Below are 21,369 nucleotides of genomic sequence, written 5' to 3' on the forward strand. Positions count from 1 at the left end.
CACTATATAATATACATATTTATGTATATATAATATATAATATATTTATGTGTATTTAAGCACAAATATTTGTACCGTAAGCGCACAGATAACACAAAAACTACTTAACACATTCTCTATTTAAATATTTATTGAGCTCGCACATGCGGGCATAAGTGTACGCACTTTGTCACTTTAGCTGCCGATAAGCAGCCCTTAAGTGGCAACAAAAAAGTTGCGTTAAACTTGCTGTATTTACTCGTTCAACTAAATTGTTCCCCTTTCATATGGCTCACGCTATTTACTAGAACTTTTATACATTTCGCGCTTAAAACCAGTTCTACTTGCACATATGTATGTATATATGTATGTGATTGTGTGTGTTTTCATTCAGCGCGACTCAATTCTCGCTGATAAGCATAATTTCTAATCAACAATTGTTGTTCACTCGACCCAGAGGAAGTTAATACACACCATAATATGCTACAATAATGTGTGACATCTTGTTGTTGTATTGTAATGTTGTTGTATTTTAGTACTGTGTGTATGCAGAGGCGACACATTGAATCGCACAATTTACAAAATTCATGAATTGAAATTTGAAATTCATGAATTAAAAATGACCCGCTTGCATTGTCGCAGCCGCGGACGCGCCAAGCGACTTGAATTTCTGCAGGCATTGCAGAGTTTTTTTTATCCGTTTTTGAAGCAGTTCGCGCGCAGTTCAGGGCTTTTGTTCGTTAAATTTGAAGTGAGTGTCAAGCGTTTGTAATAAATGTGTATGGAAATAATTTGTTCAGCGTTGGTCTTAAAGGCCTAAAATGCGTTTTTTGTGTAGTCGGCATTTTCTGAGGTATTATTTCGGCAGAAATACGATACTTTTGGCTGAAATTTTGTTGCAGAAATTTATAAAAATGACTTTTAAATGTTGAAGATGTTATGTGAATTCAAAAGTAGAGGATTCAAAAAAAATTATATTTGATTTACATTTATATGAAATATCTTATATTTGTAAGAAATACAATTTATTATTTAATAATTAGTAAAAAATATTGTTCTATAAATTTTGCTGATTAAATATCAAAATACACTGCTAATTACGAATATTTTAATAACTATTTAAATTTTCAGTAATCCAAAATTCGCTGTTCAAAAACTCAGTGTTCCAAAAAATAATTTTAATTAATCAAAAAATCATCCTAGTAGCGACTCTTGGTTATCAATTTTTTTTTTTGATTTCACATACATATATGTATGTATATAGTATTAGTATAATACAGTTCTTCCCCACCTCCTTCTTCACTTAGTAACTTTGACAGGTGCTTTTTAGAGGTGCTGTACCGTCTCAAATTCGCAAACGTACAGTCACCAGTTTACTCTCAGTTAGTCAGTTTATTGGCAAACCCACACGAACACTTCAGACCGTTAAGACTGGTACAAAAATATTGTGTATACAGTTATTAACGAATTGGTATAGTTTTGATAAGATTATTTTGTATTTCATTGATATAAAAAAGCAAAAATAAAGCTGAGTCATGAAATCAAAATCATAGCGAAACCATAGTACTCGTATCAGTATCATTTTGTTGTGAAAATTGTTGGTGATTGGTTTGAGAAAGCAAATTAAGTGCTGCATATAATACAAATACTAAATAATAAAAGGTTAATTATTTAAACAAAAGTATTTTCAAAGTAAATTTTAAACTATGGCATTAAGTGGAAGACAAAAATATTATTAAAAATTAAAAAAAAATTAAAAACGTAAAAAAAATTAAAAAAAAGTTAAAAAGAAAACGAAAAAAATGTTTTTTTTTATTTACAAAAATGAAAAGAACGGACAAATACAATAATAACAATCAGAAGTCAAAATAAAAAAAATAATAAAAACATTGAGAATGAATTAAAATATAATATTTTTTAAATCGTAAGAAACTAAAAAAACCTTATGCTGAAAAAATGATTTGAATTCAAATAAATATAAATAAAAGGCTAAAAATCAAGATTTCATATTTTTTGTAAAATAAATTAAACTAGCTTTTATAAAAAAAATTAATTTCATAAAAAAATATTTTTCATAAAAAAATTAAAAAAAAAAATAGTTTCATAAAAAATATTTTTTATAAAAAAAAATTAAAAAAAATAATTTCATAAAAATATTTTTTATAAAAAAAAATAATATTATAAAATATATGAAATCTTGATTTTTTACCTTTTACTTATATGTATCTATTTTTTTTATAAAAAAAAATTATTTTGTTAAAAAAATTTATTACAAATTCCATAATTTAACAAACACGGCGCTTGAATAATTATTCTATAATAAAATATGTTATATACTTTTATGTTTTTAAAATTATTTTGCATTGTTGTTGAAAAATTGCAAAAACAAAATGTTTTCTGCCATTAAATCTGCTCAATTTGTCAATTATTAGCTCGTATTGAAGCTGTCTAAGTCATACAAAATTCATTAGCTGCGCGTTGACAAGCTATACACCGCTTGGCATGCGCGTCAAGTCAACAAAAATTAACATTATGTACACTGTTGCTTTATTTTAAATCAAAAAATGCGCATAGCTATGAGCAAAGCTGAATAATAACAATACATACAGACATCTTTCAACTACACTCTTTATATTTATATATTTACACTTGCTTTAATATCATAATTATTTCGGAAAATTGCTACTTTTTTATAATCTATTAAATATTTAATATTAATTTAAAATACACCCAACAAATCTAGTCACTCAAAAATTCCATAAAATGCCCACAAAATTGCGTCTGTCAATAAAAATATAAATTTCAATAAAATTGCTAAGTACCAACGCTATACCGTAGCTGGTAAAAATTCAGCTTCAGCAGCAGTAAAAACGCTAATAAAAATAAAATCGAAAAAAGCAAGCAAAACAAGTTGACGTCATGCCGTCACATCGAATCGAATCGCTTACGAATTCGATTTTAGTTCTGTTATTGACTTGACTTTTGTTGAATGCGAGTTGCGTGTTAAAAATTTCTATACATAAATATCTATACATATATAATTCTCTACTCTTGCATAGCGCAAAGTATGTACGATTAAGTGCATATGACTGACTGCCTGTGTGTATACCGTGTATAACATTTCGATATTGGTTCAATTCATATAAATATTCGCTTTTGTAAGGTACAAACCGACAAAACATCAAATGTATGCCAATCTACGCAAATATGGTTTCAATTTGCTGTGTTTTGTTTTCTGTTTATAGCAAGGTACCCGGTAGGGAGCAGCTATTGTTGCTGGTGTGTCGAAAAATTTTTAAGTTATGAGAATTATATTATAGTTTTTTTATTAATTTTGTTTAAAGTGTTAGCTGTTTTAGTGCTACTGAATATCAAGCTTGTCCATTGTTTATTTAATAGCCAGTATTATTAGGTTTCTCTTAATACCTTTATGATTTCTTTATATTGTTGAAAGAAAAGAATGATAAAAACATAAGTATTTATTCTCTTCTGTTTAAATTTGAGTTTCATTATTTTTTGATAACTGAAAATTTGACAATCAACTTCCAAAATTATAAAAAAAAAAATTAAAAGAAATTTATTTTTTTTTTATAATAATATACATACATATGTACATATTTTTTTTTAATATACATATGTACATATGTACATATATTTATATATTTTTTTATTATATGTATATAATTTTTTTTGATTATATCTATACATTTTGCTTATAATTTTTTTATTTTATATTAACTTTTTTGTAATTATTATTTCTTTTTTTATTTTACTTATATAATTTTTTTTTATTTGTAATTTTTTTATTTTTATTTTTTAATATTTTTTAATTTAATTTTTTTTTTTGCTTTATCTTAATTATTTTTTATAATTTTTTTTAATTTAATTTTTTTTCTTTTTTTTTAATTATTTTTTTTTTTTTGGAAAATTTTTGTTAAAAAAATATTTCTAGCTTTCCTACAGGGCATTCGGCCACTTTGTGCTTCGTTTGTGCAATTCATTTGCTGTTATTAAATTGATTCTAATATTGCCCATAATATTTAGTGTCAATTATTTTTCTTTATATTTTCAATTGCTCTTTTATTAACTATTGCGTCTTATTAATTAAATATTTTATATGATAAGAGTTTAGTTTTTTTTATTAAAATTTTAGGCTAACTACGTTTTTTGTTATATCTAATTAGCTTTTTATTTTAAATTTAGTATAGAATGTTTTTTGTTTTTAATTTAATTTACTTTATGTTATTTTAGTATTTCCTGTTTATTTATTTTTAATATTAAACCTTTTATACTAATATAAAATATTTTTAATATTTTTCGGTTTGTTTTTGATTTTTGTTTTAGTCTTGTTTTATTTTGTAATCATTTTATTATAATAATTATTATTTTTATTTAGTTTTTTATATATTTTTATTTTTAAGATAATTTACTTTATTTTAGTTTAGTATTTCTAGATAATTTTTATGTGTTTTTATGTTGTTTTATATTATTTTATTATGCCTCATTTTAGTTTTTTCAATTATTTTGTTTTATATATTTAATATTTAGATAATGGTCAGAGGTGATGTTGAAAGACTAATTTATATCAAAAATTTTTACAATCGTTTAATGTTTTGGTTATTAAATAATATTATTTTTTATTTTATTTTTTATATTGTTTTTCAATTTTTAATTTTTTTTTTTATATTTTTATTTTATTTTTGTCAATTTCTTTTTTTTTTAATTTCTTTTTTACTTTTTCTGATTTCTTGTCCGCTTTCAAAAATAATTCTACAAATATTATTTTTAAACTTTTATTAATAAATATCTGCTTATGCTTTTTCTCCCTTCAGATTGTAAACGATCGACAATTTGCGATACACACGGCACAGCTTCGGCACCTGAGGCAATGCCATCAGAAGACTGCAACGAGGATTGGTCCTCAACGGCGCCGCAAACTGGCAATCGTTCGCCATTGATGAGAAGCTGCTCCACACCAGCTGTTTATGGTGAGTCTGTTAAACATTTATAAACATACAAACACATGCACATTGGTCTACATATGTATGTATTTAAAATCAGCTAAAAACTCGCGAAACCTAGTTAAAATCGTTAAAAGCTAAATGATTTGCATTATTATTGCTTCTGTTCACAAATTTATACCGATTATTTGCTAGCGATATTTCATTTTGCTTATTTACTCGTTCATATGTATAGTATATGTATGTATGTATGGGTGTAAAACACTTGTGTCAAATGACTTTCTGTTAGGCATTTTAGCCGCTCACTCGCAGCTGAGTAAGCCAGCATTTATTTATGCAAGTTTTTAACATTCAAAAACACACAGATGCGCATATATGACAAGCATTACGTGCGCTGAATGCAAATTGCACAAAAAAATATTTGCATAACTGAGGGTAAAAATGATAACCGATATCAGGCATAAGCAAGTCTGAGCAATTTAGCGAACTTGTTTAGCAGCTTTTTTGTGAAAATCACAGCTTTTGTCACGCGTTCAATCGCGTTAATGTGTATAAGATTGTATGTGTGCTTGTTTATATATATATAACTTTGTATATATGCATGTATGTATGCATGTGTGCAAGTACTTAGGCCTTTATTTAGTTACATGTATTTGCATGCGTTTTAAATGAATATTTATTTCCTCATCAACGCGCTGGCATGCAGCGACGGCTAACTTCAACTGTATATAAATATGATGTATGTGGTTATGTATACCATATTTACAGCTATGAAATAATAAAAATCTCTCGGTGATAGGTTGGCGCACAAAACAATTGCTTTGACATAGACAACCGAGCCTGTTGGTGGTTTGGCGATTTGCTTACATACAACATACATACATACATACATAAACACATACATACACTCATGCAAATATAGTTTTATATGTATGAATATGCTTAACGACAAATAAATTGCGACCAGTAGCCGTCAATTAAAGGCACATAAAACGCACATAACTACAGCAACAACAACAAATCAAAATGGCAGCAGCGGTTTCAGCTTCAACTGTGTCCCGGCGCAGGCAAATTAATGCCAATAATGCAATTTAAAATTACAATGACTTGATTTTTACATTTTTTCTCGCTTTTCGCTAGTTATTTACGGTGCGCTCACATATGCATACATATGTTTATATTTGTTGTTATTGCAGAGTGTAGCGTGTTTACTGCAACGAGCACGTGCTGCATGCACGCCAAATTCCAACCACCATCACCACCAATAACAACAGCATCGCCACATAGCGACAGTGCAGTTGCCAACAGGCATGCAAGTGCAGTTGCTCATACGCCGTGTAGCACCGCTTTGGCACTTCGGCAAAAGGCAATAATTCCACTTCACCGCTTGTTGTAATCATGCAAATTACTTCTATTTTGCACATGCATGCAAAACTATAAGCGCATGCTAATTAAATAGCTTAGCAGTTGTTGTTATTGCTGTTTTTGCATTTTCACCTTCACAAAGCGGCGTGAAAACAACAGAATAATTTACAATTTCTGCCATGCACAAAGAGCACAACTTCCGTAGACAGTGTAAAATTTACACTCGCGCTGCGCAGCGGCTAATAAGTAATTCATATTTGTGCGTGTGCTTGTGTGCACTCTCATAATTATCAAAATTATCAAAATATGCATTATCTGCGCTGTTATTGGCAAATAATTTGAAAACATCCTCATCCCCTTGCCACTCTGGGGGTCAAAAGTACACATGTGTGCATGAATGTGTGTGCCTATTACTTATTGCTGGCGCTGGCGCCAACGTCGTTGCTGCTGCGCGTCACTAGTGGCCCCCGGTGACACGACTGATAAGCTAAGACACAGCCAATAAGTATTTGGCGCTATGAGCACGTATATACAGATGTGCATATGTAAATGCATGCAAAAATGTTACTTATATTGCATTTGAAAAAAACATATGTATGTTTGTAAACGTGTGTACAATTACGTTTTTTACATACTTCGGGCTTGAATGCTTAGCAGCTTAAGCATGATTCATTTATAAGGCTTAATTGCTCATTCGCTGTGTACTTTATAATGATTGTCGATTGTTTTTGTTGGCATTGCATTCATTATTGAACTGTAAGCGGGCTAAGTATTGATACACAGTGAAAAAAATTTAAAAACTAAAAACTACACGGAATGATTTACTTTTCGTAAGCTTATTTAGGTACAGTGGTGGTCAATATATTAAACAAAAATTTTAATGTTTTTTTTAAAGTATTTTTTTTTAAATTTTCAGAACTTTTATAAAGTTTGTAAGGTTTCTTTTAGAAATTTTTAGAAAACGCTACTGGAGGTAAACATTTTTTTTAATTTTATATAATTTTTTTATTTTTTTTTTATTTTTTATTTTAATTTCAAGACAATTCATACATTTTTAATGTTTTATTTCGAAAATGTTTGAAAAAATTTTTAATTTGATTTTTTTTTAGAAATTTTTGTAACACTATTATTTGGTTTAATATAAAATAAATAAATTAAATAAATTTTTAAAGTCATCAGAATGGTTTATATATATTTTTTTATTATATAATTTAAAAAAAAATTTTAAAAAATTTTAAATATACATAATTTTTTTTTAAATTTGCAAATATTTAAAAAAAAAATTATTTTGTTGACAGTTAATTTTTTGCATTTTATAATTTTATGTTATTCCAAAAATGTATAGTTATTACATATAAATATACGTTTTTTACATATCTTACACGCCACGACTGTAATTTCACCTGTCCACTCAATTATCAGCTAACCTTTTCATAATCGATTACTTGAGTGTTTCGAATATTTATCACTCAAACACACACACCTTTATTTCACTTGTTGTGAAATCAGTTACTATTACTGTTACTACCCACTTTGTTAATATATTACTCAGCAGGATCAAACGATGACGCGTCAAAATTCCTCAGCGCCATTGATCATGCACAGGCAAAGTTATAAGCACTCAAATATACATATATACATATGTACAAATGTAAATGTAAACTCACTGATATTAGTCACTGACTAGGATGCGCTGGCTTTGTATTTTACCCAGGTACATACATACATGTACATATGTGCATAAAATCAATGTCTATAAAACGACATTACTCAAGTATTTGTAATCTGTCGCTGAATCAGCAAAAATGCGGGTTGGTTTCGAGAGAACGTTTAGATTATCAGCGAAGTTACGAACAAGTACAATGTATGGCCTTTCATTAGTATGTACATATGTATATAAGTTTTATGAGACACCAATCAAGTGCGCCGGGAATGTTAAAGGTTAGTGCTAATAAAAAGGGTATGGCACCTAAAATTGAGATCATCATGGAACTATGTGCACATTTCGAGTCATCGAGTAGTCACTCGGTGGAAGAATTTTTAAAGTGGTGATTCATATACATAAATGGAAGGAGAATACATTCATTAAATATCTATAAATATTTTTTTTATTTAGTCTTATCTGCAATATTTTTTTATTTGCGGAGTTAATTTTTTTTTTAATAAAAATAATAATTGTTAGTAGTACTAGCCAGTAGAGGATTCAATTCTCATTAAAAATGGGTTGCCAAAGCCGAAAATTGAGCCATCAACATTTTATTTTTTAAAGTCATAATTTTTACAAAAAAAATATATAAAGTCTTTATAAAAATCAGCAGCTTAGCAAGAAAGCGATACAGAAAATAACAACTTTCCTAGAACCTTAGCTGAGTAATATTTTTTTGTCGCCAAAAAAAATTACGAATCGAAAAAGGTACTGATATAATGGATTGGTATAGTTAAAGTTGAGTTCACAAAACTTTAAAGAGTCGCTAAATGAAAAAAAAACAACTGTTATACATAAAACGCCTTAATGAAATTGAAGCATAATAACGAACGATTTTGCCAGTTTCGGAAGGTTGTTCAAACTACCTTTAATTCAATTGAACTATGATAACTTTGTTCCTGCTTTCACATGTATTTTTTATTGACAAGGGTACAGAGCTCAAATCAAGTGTGCTGATAAGTAGCGATGTGAAGACTGCTATTTTAAAAAGCCCCAAAATTAGTGACCTGTTTGATTATGTGGTTTACAATACCCAAAAATATACAAATATATTTCGTTCTTAGTGAGTAATATTTAATCTCCATATATACTGATTATATATTATTTACTTTAAACATATATACTCGTATTTATATATGTATGTCACATACAGTCCCTGGCCAAATTATTAGACGCACTATTGATTTTTATGCAAATCTCAGTTATCAGTTATCTCTTTTCGGACTCAAATCTTCACATGATTCAACTTTTTTCTTAATACGTCGCACACTAGCTTCAGACAGCTTCAATCTTCGTGAAATTTCACGGTTTGAAAACAGTTTTGTATTAATGAGAGCCTTGACTTCGGCTTTTTTGCGTGGTGAAAGGTCCCCCACTTTACCCATCTTAAAAGATAAGAAAACGAAAAAAAAATCACGTTAATAACTTTTCTAAACAAAATAAACACCCGAGAAGTCAAAAGTCACGTTGCAAATACAAAAACGATACTGAAACACATCCACACTGTTAGTAATCACGCACGCAACCGGATCATGTTCAAACATGAATGCGACTTCTCGCTGTCATAACCCTACCTACCTACTATTGTTTATTATTGTTACGTCTTTTTTTGAAAATAAGTAAAGAATATTATTAGTCAAAAAGGTTTGGCTATAAAAATTAAGGTTTGTCTCATTATTTTACACTAAAAAGGCTATTAAAATAGGTAACTACGAAAAATCAGTGATGCGTCTAATAATTTGGCCAGGGACTGTATTTACATTTAAAATCATAAAAGATGAGAGTTTCCTATTCTTTATTCAAAGCAAAGTGTGATTTCAGTGAATTTCTTCTCCTTCAGATTATCAAAATATTATTAACAATAAATGCTTTATAATAACTAAAATATGCATATTATAAGGCAGAATATATATATAGAAATATAATTTAGTACTCTATAATAGAATTTACTGTGTTGCTTTATTAATAGTCTATTTTCCAGGAAGAAAAATAAATTGCGTTGGCGAATGTAGTGAGTGCTATGCATTCTCTCAATGAAATACTGATAAGAAATAATTGCTTAAAGTCCAAAAAATTCAAAATATATAAAACAAAATAAACTAAAAACATTAAAAAATAAAAATAATTTATAATAATTATAGGAAAAACATAAAAAATTAAAAAAAAAAATAATAATTACATATTAGTAAAAAAATAGAGTTATTGATTAAAAAAACATTAAAATTTAAAAAAATTATATCTAAAATGCTATTTTTAACTGAAAAAATAATAAGAGTTGACAGAAGAATCTAAAAAGTTTACATAAAAACTCTAACAAATAAAAATTAATTAAATATTAATAAAAAATTTAAAAATAATAATAAATAATAAAAATGAAAAATTAATAAATAAATAAAAGTAAAAAATTAATAAATAAACATTAAAAAAACAAGCATTAAAAATCAATAATTTGAAATAAAAAATAAATAACTATTCAAAAAATTATTTTTAATTTAAAAAAAGTAAGCTCCGAGAGAAGAATCTAAAAATTTTATATTTGAACTTTAAAATATTTCGATTTATTAGATATTTCCGCCGTGAATGAACATATTAACAATCTAAGGCATTCGGTAAAAAGGCAAGGGGCTTCGTTAAAAAAAAAAATATAATAAATAAAAAAAAATTTAAATAAAAAAATTTAATAATAAAAATTGTTAATAAAAAAAAATAAAACTAAAAATAAACAAATTAATAATTACTCAAAAAATTATTTTAAACTCCAAAAATAATATGACTTGACAAAGAACTTACAAAGTTTACATACAAAACTTAAAATTAATTAAATTAGTAAAAAATTAAAAAAATTGAGATCTGAAAATTAAAATAAAAATAAGAATTATAAATAATTAAGAACTAAAAATTAAAAAATAAGTAAGAACTAATAGTTAGAAAAATTAAAGATTAAAAAATACATAAATAAATATTCAAAAAATATTTTTAACTCAAAAATCAATAAGACTTAAAAAAAAATTAAGAATTAAAAATAAAAAAATAAAAATTAACATGAAAAAATGTTAAAAAAAATAAATAAATATTCAAAAAATTATTTTTAACTCAAAAACTAACAAGACTTGACAGAAAAATCTAAAAAGTTTATATTTGAATTTCAAAATATTTTGGATTTCGTGCTTATCTGGTATTTCCGCCGTGAATGTTCATTTTTCGTTTGCTGATTGCCATTTTTAGTGATAACATTTCTAACAATCTAAAGCATACTACAAATAAGCAAGGGATTTATCGTTTCCAAAACGCATGTGACATGGGAATTTTCAAAAAAATATTTCGAATTCAAATTAAGAATTTACCAAATACCGCCACAGTACCGGCAAGGTCAAAAATATTACGAATAACATGCAACCACTTATGCAATATCCCGCAACTGCACAAAGGCACGCGAAATACCGTTGCTGAGAGCGCATTTACAATGTACATATAAGTATATATTTTTGCTCGTGCTCAAGCGCTGCATGCCTACACCAGCGCAATCCAAATCAAAATTCAGCAGTCAAAACAAAACCGGCGGTCGTCATGGTAATCCTTAGCCATAAAAGGGACATAAACAAAAACACAACATGACATGCCACAAGCGCGAAGCAAAAGAAAATGCATGATAACCCAATTAGAAGCTTTATGAGCGTGTAGAAAATCAATATTTGCCACCGAAAAGTTGAAAGAAAAGGTTTCGTTGAAAATGTCTATGGTTACTTGAGTAAAAAAGGCACAGAGTAAACATATACAACTACACAAGCATTTGTATATATTTTTGTTGCCAAATTGGCATATTTCTCTCAACAATTTTGCTTGCAACTAATGAGTATAGCGGTAAATGTGCGCAAACCGTTGTTTTAATAAGCAAAATAAGACCACTAATTAATATAACATAGATATGCGTACACACACATACACATATAACTGTATGTATGTAACTACATAACTGCATATCTACAACAAGATTAAAAACTACAAATTACAAGCGAGCAACATGAATTTTTCATGCCAAGCGAAAATATAGAAAATGTGGCTGAAAATACGCCACCCAAAGATGCGCCACACTACGCACACAAACATACCTACTACATGCATTAATTGTGTGCATGTGTGTGTTCACCCCATCGCCACCGCAATGTTGGCTGGCTGCTCATCAGCTCGAAATTTCAACGCCACTGTCAGCCGCAATTATTGCGTGTATGCGGACTACTTTTGCCATTAATTTTGTGTTTAGATACCCATACATACATACATACACACACATGTGTAGTATTTGTAATAATTTTGTTGTTGCTTGTGGTAAAAGCTGCTGCTGTTGCTGCTGGCTCAATTGAAAGCACTTAATAAAAATTTACAACAATTCTTCAAGCATAATATACTACGCTCTCGTAAAATATTAGAAAATATGGAGAGGAAGTGGGCTTGGGAGGGGGTGTGTTGTGTACAAATATAATGGCTATAAATACAGTCATATGTTTGTATGTAAGTATATTGGCGTGCATGTGGCATGGTTGAAGCCTTTAATACGCACGCAAGTGTTGTTGTTGCACGCGTTGTTGAAATATTGTAGTACTTTAGTAGTGTGTAAGCGTGTGTTGGCATTACATACGGTGCGGTCGATCGCATCGCGGGCATGACTCATGCGAGCCGCGTGTATTTTTACTGCGTTTCTTTCAAAGAAAACTCGCACACACATATACACATACTAAACGTGTAATGTGTGTAACGGAGCAGGGCGAAAAGGCAACAACACACAATAGCATGGCATAGAAAAAATAGAAATAATAAATGGTGTACAAGCGCAATTACAACAATGCGTGTAGAGTTGTAAATATGCGTCAAATTTCAATTGCTGCTATTACGCGCGTAGATACATACAAACATACATGCATGCATACAGACATACACCGAAACCTTGCTATGCGTGTGTCATTTAAGGCTCGTTTTACTATAATTATTGTTGTGGCGATTGAGAGGCAGCGACCAAACGAGCCTCCGTCAGATTTATTAAATTTGTATGGATATTAATAGATACATATGTACATGAATACATACATACATATGTATATACTTTACACATAGTATGTATGTATAAACCATGAACACCTTTAAGTTAAAAGAGAGTCGCAAATGTCAACCGTCACCTCAACTGTCTCGTACATATCATAGTAGAGCTAATTATGTGACGTCATTTTAGCGCTGTTTCTGAGAAGAAAAGGAAAATAGAGTTGGAGAATGAAATCTCAGAATATCGTTTCAAAATTCTATGAGAAGTAGACATACCGCCTATACTATACCAAAATTATAACAGCTGTCTTTTAGTCAAAGCTTAGGGTATGGCGAATCGAACAAGCAATTGGCATAAGTCAAATATAATGGTCTAATTGGATGAATACGGAATTTAAAGAGATTTTACTACTTTAAGAAAGTAACTATGTATTCTCTTATATATAATTGGTGTTTTCATGTGAACATTTTTGATAAGAGAGCAATATTTAAGAAGTTCATAAGCGAGGAGAAACGTGGTGAATCAAAGATGTTAAATATTGTTTGTTACCAAGATTCAGTTACATTTTGGACTATATTCCAGTAAATTTTTGGGACAATGTTGTCTTTTACAATTAGCCGCTTAGAAAGCAGTTCAAAACATTTGAGGTTATATCTCAATAAAAACAAACTTTTTGGCAAGAAAAATCTCGTCTTAAATTAGAATACTCTTCAAAAGTACCTTAATAATCGGAGACCTCAGATCTATAGTAAAATTAAGACTACACAGTGACTAGGAAAGAGCCTATATTTATAAAGAACTTATTTTATAGAATCTTAGGTTTCGTGTACATACCGGTTTCTAGAAAACATTTCGGATTGAACGAATATGTATAAAGTATTTATGAGGTTTGTTTCTTTATCCAAAATATTAAATTTCTATTTAAAAATAATGCAAACTGAAATGTTTGGAATCACACATTTAACAAAAACTCGGCGTAAATATATTTTTAAAAATTCATTTCTGCTACAACCGAGCATAAAAATGGAACTAATAAAATTATATGTGCGGATTTTACGATTTCTAGTTATTATTGTCGTCTAATTTTCCTGCATACGTAGGAAATATAAGGCCTCCCAAGCGTGCATACTCGTACTCACCACAGACCCTCAAAATGCCGAGCATTTCTAGCGATTCTACGCGCGTACGCATATTTTTACGAGCGCACACATTTACATTACAAACATGTACGACTATCTCATAGCCATTTATTTTAGTTTTTTTCACTTTTCGTGCCTCGAGGGCAGAAGCGACGTCAGCAATGGCAAACCAACATGAAAAACACAAACTGCTCGCTTGATCTACAGATCTCGACAAACGATCGCACACATTTACGCTAAATACACAATTTACAACGAGAAGAAAGACGCAGAAATCATTACAATTGAGCAACACTGGTCGCTGCCGGTCGAATACATTGACCGCACGTTTTACACGAAGCAAAAAAAATTAAAGTAATTAAAACGAAACGAAAGGCGAAGGGCTTAAATGAGGCCAGTTTTCTGAGTTAAACGTAATACGGACCATAATTTACAGCTGCGATGAAAATTTATTTATAAATATAATGTAATTGTTTTCTTAATTTTATATATACAAGTATATATGTATGTAAGTATGTGGATATATTTTTGTTTTTGCTTTGTGTACCAAAAATAACCGAAAATAATGCCGTACACAATCAGAATCACAGTTGGCTGCTACGCCTTCCTGTTTTTTCTGGAGCTTCCCGAGCGGGAGCTTGAAAGCAAAATAAAAATTAATTTCAGAATGAATCTGCGGCGAACTATATATACCTAGCTATGCATATGTATTTGTGTATTTGTATATAAATAAATTTAATTTTTATTCTATATAAATATTCGTTTGTAGGTGGAGCAGCTTTGCCAATAAGCTGATGAGCGCATAATATTATAATGCGAGTATCATATTAATAAGCATATGTGCATATGTATGTATGTTTGTATGTGAGTTAAAAAGCGCTAAATTGGGCGCGTGCGGCTTAAACCACAATCGAGCACTGATATGTGAAATAAATTCAGCTACACATACTATATACGCGTATACATGTGCATACCTACTTAACTATGCCAGTACGAGTATATCGTAGCTGCTCTGTAATAAGATCACTCATCAGCGCACCATTTTTGTTGACTAACATATTTTTCCACTACATTTTTTTTTAATTTTAAACTTTTTTTATGGTACAAGCTTGTCATTTGCGTCGTAATAAGTTCGTATTTGCAGGGTAGAATATTAAAGAATCGTCGCTAAATGCAAATTTGCACACGCAAAGATATGTACATATGTATGTACGTATGTATGTATTTTCAGACTAGATTATATGGGAAGTATTACGCGTACTTAATAGAAATTAGTTTTCAACAACTTGTTCTCTATTTATTTTAAAATCTTGGCACATGCTTTTATTTTAAATTAACATTTTTAAAATAATTTTTTTTTTATAATTTTCATTTAATTTTTCTATTTCCGACATTTTTCAAAAATAGAATTTTTGAATTAAAAAAAATTTTTTTTTTGATAATTTTCATTTAATTTTCCAATTTCTGAAATTTATAAAAAAGAAAAAATTGCATGAATTTTAAAATATTTTTTTTTTTTTAATTTTCAATAATTTTTTTTTTTATAAATTTCAATAATTTTATTTTCATATTCTCTTTTTTCACCTTAGATATTTCATTAAAATTCTTTTGTTGATATTTTTCAATAATTTATTTTTCCAATTCTCTCTTTTTTCACCTTAGATATTGAAACCCATCCCGCGTCACCAGTTTTCCCCCATTTACTATTGGGCAACGGCAAAGATGCCAGCGATCCGAGTAGTGTGGGCGCCAATTGTGTTTTGAATGTTACCTGCCAAGCACCGAGTTCAGGTCCAGCGCCGGGACTTAAATATAAACAGATACCTGCCAGTGATACGCCACATCAAAATATCAAACAATATTTTCAGGAAGCCTACGATTTTATTGGTGAGTACAAAGTATTTTCTTCAAGCTATTTTCAAAGCCTAATATCGATGGGTTTGTGAGTCACGTGTAAATGAAAATTGAGGTTAGGGATGAGTTGAAGAGGCAAAAGTCCAAAAAGAAAAAATATTTAGTTTAAATACTATGTCATGATAAGCAAAGAAAAAAAATTTTTTTGCAACAAAACCTCAAAAAAAAAATTTAGAAATTAAAAATGCAAAATATTAAATTTTAAAACTTAAAACATGAAAATATAAAATGTTTAAATTTAAAAATCAATTAAATAGGCGTTTGAAGTGAAAAGATTGTGTTTGTTTTTAGTAGTTTTTAATAATATTTTTCAAAATGAAGATAACAAAATACAAAATATTAAAATTTAAACTTAAATTAAATAATAATTTGTTGTATTTATATATTTTTGACTTTCTCAACATTTTTTCTTCTTTTTATTTTAAATTAATATTTTTTAATAATTATATAATTTTTTAATAATTTTTTATATTTTCATATAAATCTATATATTCTGTATTTTAAATAATAATTTATTGTGGTTTATATTTATTTTATATTTTTAACTTTTTTTTGTTTTTATTTTTAACTGCCAATTTTTCTATAATTATTTATTAATATTTATTTATTTATATTTTCTTTATTAAGTTTGATATTTTTTAACATTTTTATTTTTCCACATTTTTTTTTTATTTTGAAAATTGATAAACACATAATATTTTTTATTATTATTTCCATTTGGTTTTTCTCTTCTTCCGCATTTTTTTATTTTTTTATGATTTCTTTTTTAATTTTTTTTATCAAGTTATGTTATTTTATCTATGTAATCGAATATTATATTATTCTTTGGTATGTAAATATTATATTATTTTTTTTTATATTTAAATGCTTGTATTTTTTCTATTTGTATTATATTAATTTTTTAATTAATTATTGTTATGTTATATACTCGTATACTTAAAATATGTGTTTATGTCGTGTATATTTATTTTTTGTGTTTGTTTTTTAATTATTATTGATTTTTATTAATTTTTTATAAAAAGATTTTAATTTTAATATTATTCCTGTGCTTCTTTTCCATAAGAATTTTGCATATTTAGATTATTATATTGCTTTTGCTTAGTATTTTAAGCACAGGTGCACACATGCTCGCCTTTACTCTGCAACGCCTTACTCATTTACTTAACTCGCTAGTGTACATGCTTTTTTAATGCCTTTATTTAATTATAAATTTGCACAGCCTTAAAGAGATTTGTCACTAACCACGCGCCTTTGACATTTGCAAGAATAATTTAAAATAAATTTAAGAAAAAAACTGAAAAGAAACCTTGTACACTTACTCATTGTGCCTACAACTCGTGGGATTAAGTGGAAACATATTCCAATAATGCCAACAGTGAATTTTCTTTGCTAAATTTAAATTACTACATTCGCCTTTTTGTGTGCTTTTTATACTTGCTTGACGTCAATGGCCAGTTTTCGCTGCTTTGAAAATTTTCCTCAATAATAATGCATGAGTGTTTTCGTGTCCGCCGTTACACGCGCTTGTTGTTGTTGCACGATTTTATGGCTTTTGTATAGCAATGAAAATTATTATTCATAATATTGGCTATAGACTTGTATTTTACCGCTGATCGGCTGAATTTGCCTCTCGCACCCTCACATTGCTGCAACAGACATAAGTTGCCGTTGGTTGCATTCTGCACTTGAGGCCGTTTTTGTTTTGCTAAGCAGTCGAAAGCTGTCAGCGTGTCGTCATGGCGGCGAAGTCTTCAATTTTATTTAATTAGCAACATTAACGTTCAATTTTACGATGCAAGCAACTTGCTGTCTCCTCTTGTTGTTAGTGTGACTATTGTTATTGTTTTCTGTGTGCCGCTCCTGTATGAAACGACAATAAAATTCGCAGCGCTAACAACAACGCAACTACTGTCTACCATTTGAGTGACTGTCCAAGCGTGCAACCAACACACACACACACATACGTATATACGCGAGTAGACTGCGCAGCGCCTGTCGTTAGCATTGCTGTAGTCGGCCGTGTCTTGCTTCGCCATTCGTCACAGACAGTATGGCTCCTAGTGACACTTACATAAGCACAGTGTTACGTGGCTGTTTGTACGTGTGTGTATGACGGGCATGCGACCCTCCAGACTGCAGCAGGCGCATTCGCGAACGTTGTTGTTGGTGTGGTGTTGTTGCAAAAAGGCCAACAGCCCGAACGACACAATGCGAGGGAATGCCTGGGAAAAGTTGTGTACACGATTACAACGACGTTGACGTGAAAGCCCTGCTGGCTGGGGCTGGATTGCTGTGCATGTTTGGCCGTTGTTGTTGCGGCATTGCCGAAGAAGCAGGAGACTTTAGGCAGCCAAAATGACGGCGCAGAGTGTGGTCAGTAGTTGGCTCAAAACGGTTTTGTTGCGTGTATTATTTCATTGCTGTTGATTTGGTGACTGTTGCCGGCAAGCATGTCTGCCAACCGTTTAGCGCTGCTGCAGTTTAATTGTTGTTGTTGTTATTATTATTATTGCTTGCTTTTTGCATTTGCTCCTGCCGCTGGCTGACGTGCTGTCTGACATTTCCACTGTGGTAGGTAGCGCCTTGTGCTGTGGTGTGGTTACTCTTCCGCCCTTCAACGGCTGAAGCATGACGCATCGCAAGCGAAGCGCCTGCTACGAGACATCCCGTTAGCTGTGCAATAAACAGTAACCACAAGCGTTCTTCCGGTTCAGTTATAAAGGCATATATATATAACCACCACCCACCTTCCACCCTTTCGCATTTGTGTACCCTTCACGAAGCAGTAAATTGGTATTCTACCCTCTACACCTTTCCTCATTTCTGCGCTCAGGAGTGCACTTCCTTTAGCTACTATTTATTTGTTTATATCGAGCTCTCACTGATTAGTCATCCTCAGTTTTCTTCGTGTGCCAGCGCACTCACGCAGCAAAATCGATCTGAGGGGTTATTGCTGTTCTATTTCAACGCATTTGTGTTTGCCTTATAACTTTTTCGATTTTTGTATGCTTTAGTTGTTTTTTTATTGGTACTTGTTGTAAGTTTTTGTTGCTTTTTGTGCCTGCAACGTAACGTTTACGTTTTACGTCACGCACACACTTTTGTCCCCGCGGTCATATGCGTTTGTAGTGAGGAAAGTACGCACGCACTGAACTGAGGTGAGCAGAAGGCATACCCTGTAGGAAAAATAAAAATCGGAAATCAACGAGCAAACAGGGAGTGGATAAAAGTGAGCAAGCAGGCGCCTAAAATTTTAAATGATTTTCAAAATACAAATTTTTGAAATCACTTTCAACTTTTGAAGCCATTTTTTGACAGCTGTCATATACGAAAAGCAGTTCTAGTTTACTTCTTGGCATTTTCGAAAGTAGATTTGACTATTAAGCTACATACATATATGTCAAAATACAAGAAAATGTCATTTGAAAGGCAAAAGTCTATCTTCGTTACCGAATTTATTTCTGATTTTCTGAAATCCCTTATAAAAACAAAGAAAATTTATTTCTGGACTTTAACAACTTTCATTCACATAAAGTTCAATCCTTTTTTGCCGCGCTTACACCTGAACTTCACCGCTTCACAAGCGCTGCTTTTCCCAGCAGGCAAGTGAGTAGGAAGTGTTTTTTGCTGTATGCGTAAAGCAACGACAGCGCCAACACACGCGCTCACTGCTTACAAAATCCAAAAATAACAAACAACGTCGCAACTGCTACTGTTTTCATTCCTTTGCGCACTGTTGTAGTTGTTGTGCTTGTCACAACAGCTGCCATGAGCACGTCTGTAGCCTTAAGCACTTGCATACATACATACATACACTTACACTTCTGTGCTGCGCTCATTGCTGGCGGTGGTGGTGGTGGTGGCATTATTTTTGTTGCTCAGCATGTGTTGCTCTTGTTTGGTGGTGTTATTGCTGCATCAACAGCAGCAGCTAATGATGAGGATGGCGCACATTGTCGATGAGTCATCACCTTACAAAGGCAAATGTGGCACAAAAAGCCGTCACACACCACCCCCACCCACCGGTGTGGCACCCTTCCGTCATATTATTATTTTCTTATATTTCTTTGTTGTCGACAACAACGACAACAACTGCTCAGCACCTTCATTGTGGCTTGTCGCTTCTCGTTTGCCTTGCGGCTGTCATCGATTTTGGTTTATTTGCGCTTTATTGCGTCGTACATTTAACCGTTACCACGGCTGGTGCACTCCTACACCACCCCGCCTTCTAATGGCGGCGTCATGTTTGTGTATTTATGTATTTGGTTGTCGGCTGCCTTAAGGCAAATCCTTAGCTCCACCGCAACCCAAGCTGGCAAGCAGTCATACAAATGTAGGTATATACATATACATATGTATGTATGTATATATGTTTGTACATACATACATACATACATATGTATATAGTATGTTTGTATATGTGAAAATATGTGCGCTCACCTCCACCACCTTCGCCTTCCTGCCGCCGCGGGCATTGATCTATTTTCGGACGTGTGCTGAGAAACAGCCGAAGGACGGTGGACATTCTTTCCACGCTCTTAGCACTACACACACACAACAGTCACACATGCACACATACATACATATGTATATTGAAATGTGGCACTCTTAAACATTAATTTTGCCTTTTTGGCGGGACAGCGCGCTACTGTTTGCGGCTAAATAGAACTACCTTGGGGCCAAATTGTTGACACGCGGCCTTTTGCTATTTCTTCACACCGCTCCAAACCGCCGCTTCCACTTCCTGCAGTTTTTGTGTGTTTCCAACAACTTGCATGTTTATTTGTCTGTTTTTGTTTTCTTTTATTTGCTTAGCGGTTTTCCAATTTGCATCAGCACTTAGCGATTTCTTGCATAGCTTAAGCTTACAGTTATGTGCATTCGACTTTTAGGCTGTTGTCGTTGGAAAATGGAGTCTATAAGGAATTTATTTTCTTTTTGTAGTCATATCCTGGAGACTTTCTCAAATTTGTTTAGGAAATTGTTACTCTTACGTAACTGTTTGCGCTTAATGTAAACAACCTGCCCATCCATTTACCGTAATAACTGCTCGTATTCAATGCCGTAAGTGGCTATTTGTACCTGTTTTTGTCTAACGATTATTACCGAATTTTCCCATTAGCCAGCTGCTAATGGCAGGTGCGTGGCTCTGCAATATCCGTTAGCGCAAGTGTTTCCATGCTAGGGTTGCGTGCGTTTTCTGTCTATGATCCTTGTTTTGCGTGTCCTTTTCTAATTATACCGTTACCGTTCGTCTAATATTTCTAATGC

The 21,369-nt window shown here is 31.0% G+C and overlaps 1 protein-coding gene across 3 annotated transcripts in view; it reads left to right on the forward strand.

The window, feature by feature from the left end:
* Positions 1-21,369, forward strand: part of LOC105233931 (dual specificity protein phosphatase 15) — a 52,995-nt gene that overhangs the window by 9,032 nt on the left and 22,594 nt on the right. For 2 of the 3 annotated variants that reach the window (XM_049450494.1, XM_049450495.1), the window contains exons 3-4: positions 4,812-4,967; positions 15,847-16,071. In XM_049450494.1, the coding sequence (XP_049306451.1) occupies positions 4,812-4,967; positions 15,847-16,071 (381 nt within the window). Of the gene's footprint in view, positions 1-1,247; positions 1,642-4,811; positions 4,968-15,846; positions 16,072-21,369 lie in introns of those variants that run through there. The other variant, XM_049450496.1, reaches the window with a different exon arrangement.

Source organism: Bactrocera dorsalis, chromosome 2 (genome assembly GCF_023373825.1).
Source record: "Bactrocera dorsalis isolate Fly_Bdor chromosome 2, ASM2337382v1, whole genome shotgun sequence".
NCBI classification, from domain to species: domain Eukaryota; kingdom Metazoa; phylum Arthropoda; class Insecta; order Diptera; family Tephritidae; genus Bactrocera; species Bactrocera dorsalis.